The sequence below is a fragment of the Dermacentor andersoni genome, chromosome 2 (genome assembly GCF_023375885.2).
Source record: "Dermacentor andersoni chromosome 2, qqDerAnde1_hic_scaffold, whole genome shotgun sequence".
NCBI classification, from domain to species: domain Eukaryota; kingdom Metazoa; phylum Arthropoda; class Arachnida; order Ixodida; family Ixodidae; genus Dermacentor; species Dermacentor andersoni.
Window position 1 is genome coordinate 138314477 of NC_092815.1, and position 3694 is coordinate 138318170.

Below are 3694 nucleotides of genomic sequence, written 5' to 3' on the forward strand. Positions count from 1 at the left end.
ATGTACGCACACATATTCACATGTCGCATGAGCTAGCACTTTTGGTGTGGCAGCGTTTTGAAGTGAGACGTTTGCTTACCACATAAGTACACAGAGGCAAGCAAGCAGTGGGCATGGCAGGATAAAAGCAGCATTTAGCCACCTTGATTGGCCCCACCTCCCGGTAAACAACACGGCGAGGTGGGAGCAGTCATACATCATCTCCTTTCTGCGTTTCGCATGACCGGTGGACGTTTCGGGTCGCATTGAGGACGTGTTTGCGTCTTGTTTTGCAATGGCCTACAAACATCAAAATTTCCTTATGTGTGCTGCATGAATAGCTGTATCCCGTTGCATGCACGTATTCAGGGAAAGATTCACGAAGAACGCCGCACGACAGCTTCTCGCTATGTTGCCTATCCGGGAAAGCGGACAACAGAGGACAGCCTGTGCCTCCCATGCTGCAGTTGCTGATTGCTCTGATGTATTACGGTGCTGGCACGTTTCAAACAGTCACCGGGGATCCGGTCCACATTCCTCAGTCAACAGTGTGCCGCGCAGTTGGAAAGATGACTCTGCTCATAGCGAAGCACCTGCGCCCGATGCTGGTGCGCTTCCCGCAGTCGGCGAGACTTCCCAAAGTGATGCGGGATTTTTATGAAGTGGCTGAATTTCTTGGCGTAACCGGATGCGTTGACTGCACACACGTGCGCATAAAAGGCCCCGGCGGTAACGACGCGGAGGTCTTCCGTAACCGCAAGGGCTTTTTCTCCATCAACGTGCAGGTAAGCAATGAAAATTGAAACACACTGAACAGTTTAGCTCGCCTGTATTTCGTGCACTGCATGTGCTGCGGGTTTTTTTTTTTTTTTTTGTTATTCTTCGTACGTACATTCATTAGGTCGCTTGTATCGAGCGCTGGCGGAGTAAATAAGAATAAATATTAATGCAGCTAATATGTAGGGGCTCGGAGTTGTACCTTCTTCGCATGTTTTGCTGCGCTCGAGGTCCGTTATTGTATTTTAAACCCAGCGATTTTATTAGAACGTACCTTCATTTCAGATAATTTGCATGACTAGAACGTTGTAACACTTTCCTTTTTTTGCGTTTTCTCCTTGCCCATTAATGTGGGTTTTGCGGGGGTTCTTGAAGAACTACTGTCTGCGGTTTCTGATCGAAAGACTTTTTTATCGACAGTGATTGAGTGCAACAAATGCATCCGTACTACACGGGTAGTTTATCCCGAAGTCGCGAAGTAAATGCGCCTTAATTCTGCTGAATGATACGTTGCTGGTTTGATGCAGGCTGTCTCCGGACCACAATTGCAATTTTTCGACATCGTTGCCGGCTGGCCAGGCTCGGTGCACGATAGCCGAATTTTTGACAATTCCCGCTTGCGGGTGCTCTACGACGAGAGCAGGGTGCCTGGAGCGTTGGTGGTAGATGCGGGGTATGCATGTCAGCCATTCTTGCTGACACCGCTCTCAGACCCTGGCCCATCACACACACCGCAAGGAAGGTAACATGTCGGTGACGTTGCATGACAGAAACATGGACCATGTTGTTGAGGTGTGGCATCGAATCGTAATGCTTGTGGCGTAACGTGTAATAAATCTGTATACAAACAGGTACCAGAAAGCCCACGTAAGGACACGCAACATTGTTGAAATGGCGTTCGGAGTGTGGAAGCGCAGTTTTCCTTGCCTGGATATGGGACTGCAGCATAAGGAGGGAAACATCGTTCTCATTATAACAGCCTGTGCAGCACTGCACAACTTGGGCTGTCTGCTGAAGGAGCCGCAGCCTCCTGTTCACAGTTTCCCAAAGCCCCTCCAGCATGACAACGGCAAAGCGAACACTGCACTTGCCACCAGTTGATCGCCTCACTGACAGTTTTCAGAAAATGCAAGCACGGCAGCTGCTGATCCAGAAGAGCTTCACTTAGGTAAAGACTGCAGATTTCTCCACAGTGTGCCATACATCTGAACTTAAGCATGATTGCGAAGTGCAGCTACGTGTACGACTACCGACATCGCATCTTTCTTTGCAAGAATTAGAACGTTTTATTTCCTTAGCTTGGGAGGCTGTTGAGTTACAAACCAGTTGCACCATACAGAGCTGTTTTTCCTTCAAAATCATCAAGTTCCACCTGCTGCCCTTGTTATTACGTTCGCTTGGATTAAATTCTTCGAGAATGCTGTATTGATCTTTCACAAAGTGAATGCTATTGAGGAAATATTTGCTGCCGCCATTCTCTGTTGCTGCTGTGGCTGCCGAAGCTGCGCCACATTTTTCCTGGTTTAGACAGTTCCAAAACGTGTTGCCTGATCACCGTTCATATCAGTGGTCCAGTTGATTGCTTGACAGGCATGCAAGAGCTTCTCAGAACAGCTACACCCGGCCATGCACTTTTGAACAATGGACGCATCCAAACGTACTGTTGCGTGGTTTCAGCACATCACATTTTTGCTGAAAGATTCTTTTATTTTTCAGGTGTCGCAGTACACCGGAGCCTGCGGAGCTGTTCGTTTTTAATTTCTCGATGGGCAGCTTTCATTTCTCCAGCTCATTTTCTTGCTTATGTTCAAGCTTTAGATGCCAACGGTCAAATTCATGCAGTGTTTTTAGACTTCAGTAAAGCATTCGATAGGGTAATTCACAAAAAGCAAATTTTAAAATTAAGGAACATTAACCTTGCAGACATCATAATTACTTGGATTACAGACTATCTGGATAATCGCCAACAGTATGTTTCAGTTGACGATCACAGCTCGGGATATCTACCAGTCACTTCAGGTGTTCCCCAGGGCAGCGTCCTGGGTCCATTGCTCTTTCTTTTATATATTAATGACATAGTTACCGTAGTCAAACCAGGAACACAAATAAGGCTGTTTGCAGATGACAGCGTTGTATTTCGTACTATTAAGTCCGTGGATGATCAGGAGGAACTTAACTCTAGCTTGAATAATATATTTTTGTGGTGCGAAGAATGGGGCATGGCTGCAAACATAGATAAAACTGTCTCTCTTCACATAACGCATAAAAAGAATCCCCTGGAATACGCTTATCAAATGGGATCTGTTCCATTAAAGCAAGTTGAGAGTTACAAGTACCTTGGCATAACGTTCACTAATAAATTTTCTTGGAACCTTCACATTCATAACACGTGTTCTTCTGCCTTTCGTAAGCTAACCTATCTGCGACACAAACTAAGAAATGCCCCCTCAAACGTTAAGCTACTCACATACCTAACCTATATCCGGCGAAAACTTGAATATGCTTGCGTTGCATGGGATCCCTATACTAAAGTCAATGTTAACAAACTTGAGAGAATACAGAGAAAATCTGTTCGTTTTATTTATTCCAAGTTTAAAAGTTCGGATTCGCCGTCAGAGATGATGTTGTCTAACGACATTCCTTCGCTTGAACAGAGAAGACAGAAACACAGGCTAGATTTTTTACATAATCTAATTAATCACTAATTGGCTCTGGACCCTTCACTATATGTAAGTCGCCTCTCCACAAGGTATACACGACACCATCGTACGGATACACTGACACCCATCTATGCTAGGTCAGACAGCTATAAGTTCTTCTTTCGCCGGACTATTTCTGAATGGAATTCACTGCCCGCCCCTTACAACATGTGACTCTGTTTCTGTAAGTTTTTATTGTCTTTTTTTTGTTTTTACATATAATGTGTTCTCCTTGCTGT

At 45.3% G+C, this 3694-nt stretch overlaps 1 protein-coding gene across 1 annotated transcript; it reads left to right on the forward strand.

Moving 5' to 3' along the window:
- Positions 1 to 342: 342 nt before the first annotated feature.
- LOC126540044 (putative nuclease HARBI1) lies at positions 343 to 1857 on the forward strand. Its single transcript, XM_050186851.2, has 3 exons — positions 343 to 764; positions 1284 to 1498; positions 1608 to 1857. The coding sequence occupies exons 1-3, from the start codon at positions 438 to 440 to the stop codon at positions 1855 to 1857; spliced, it is 792 nt and encodes a 263-aa protein (XP_050042808.1). The 5' UTR covers positions 343 to 437.
- The last annotated feature ends 1837 nt before the right edge of the window (positions 1858 to 3694 follow it).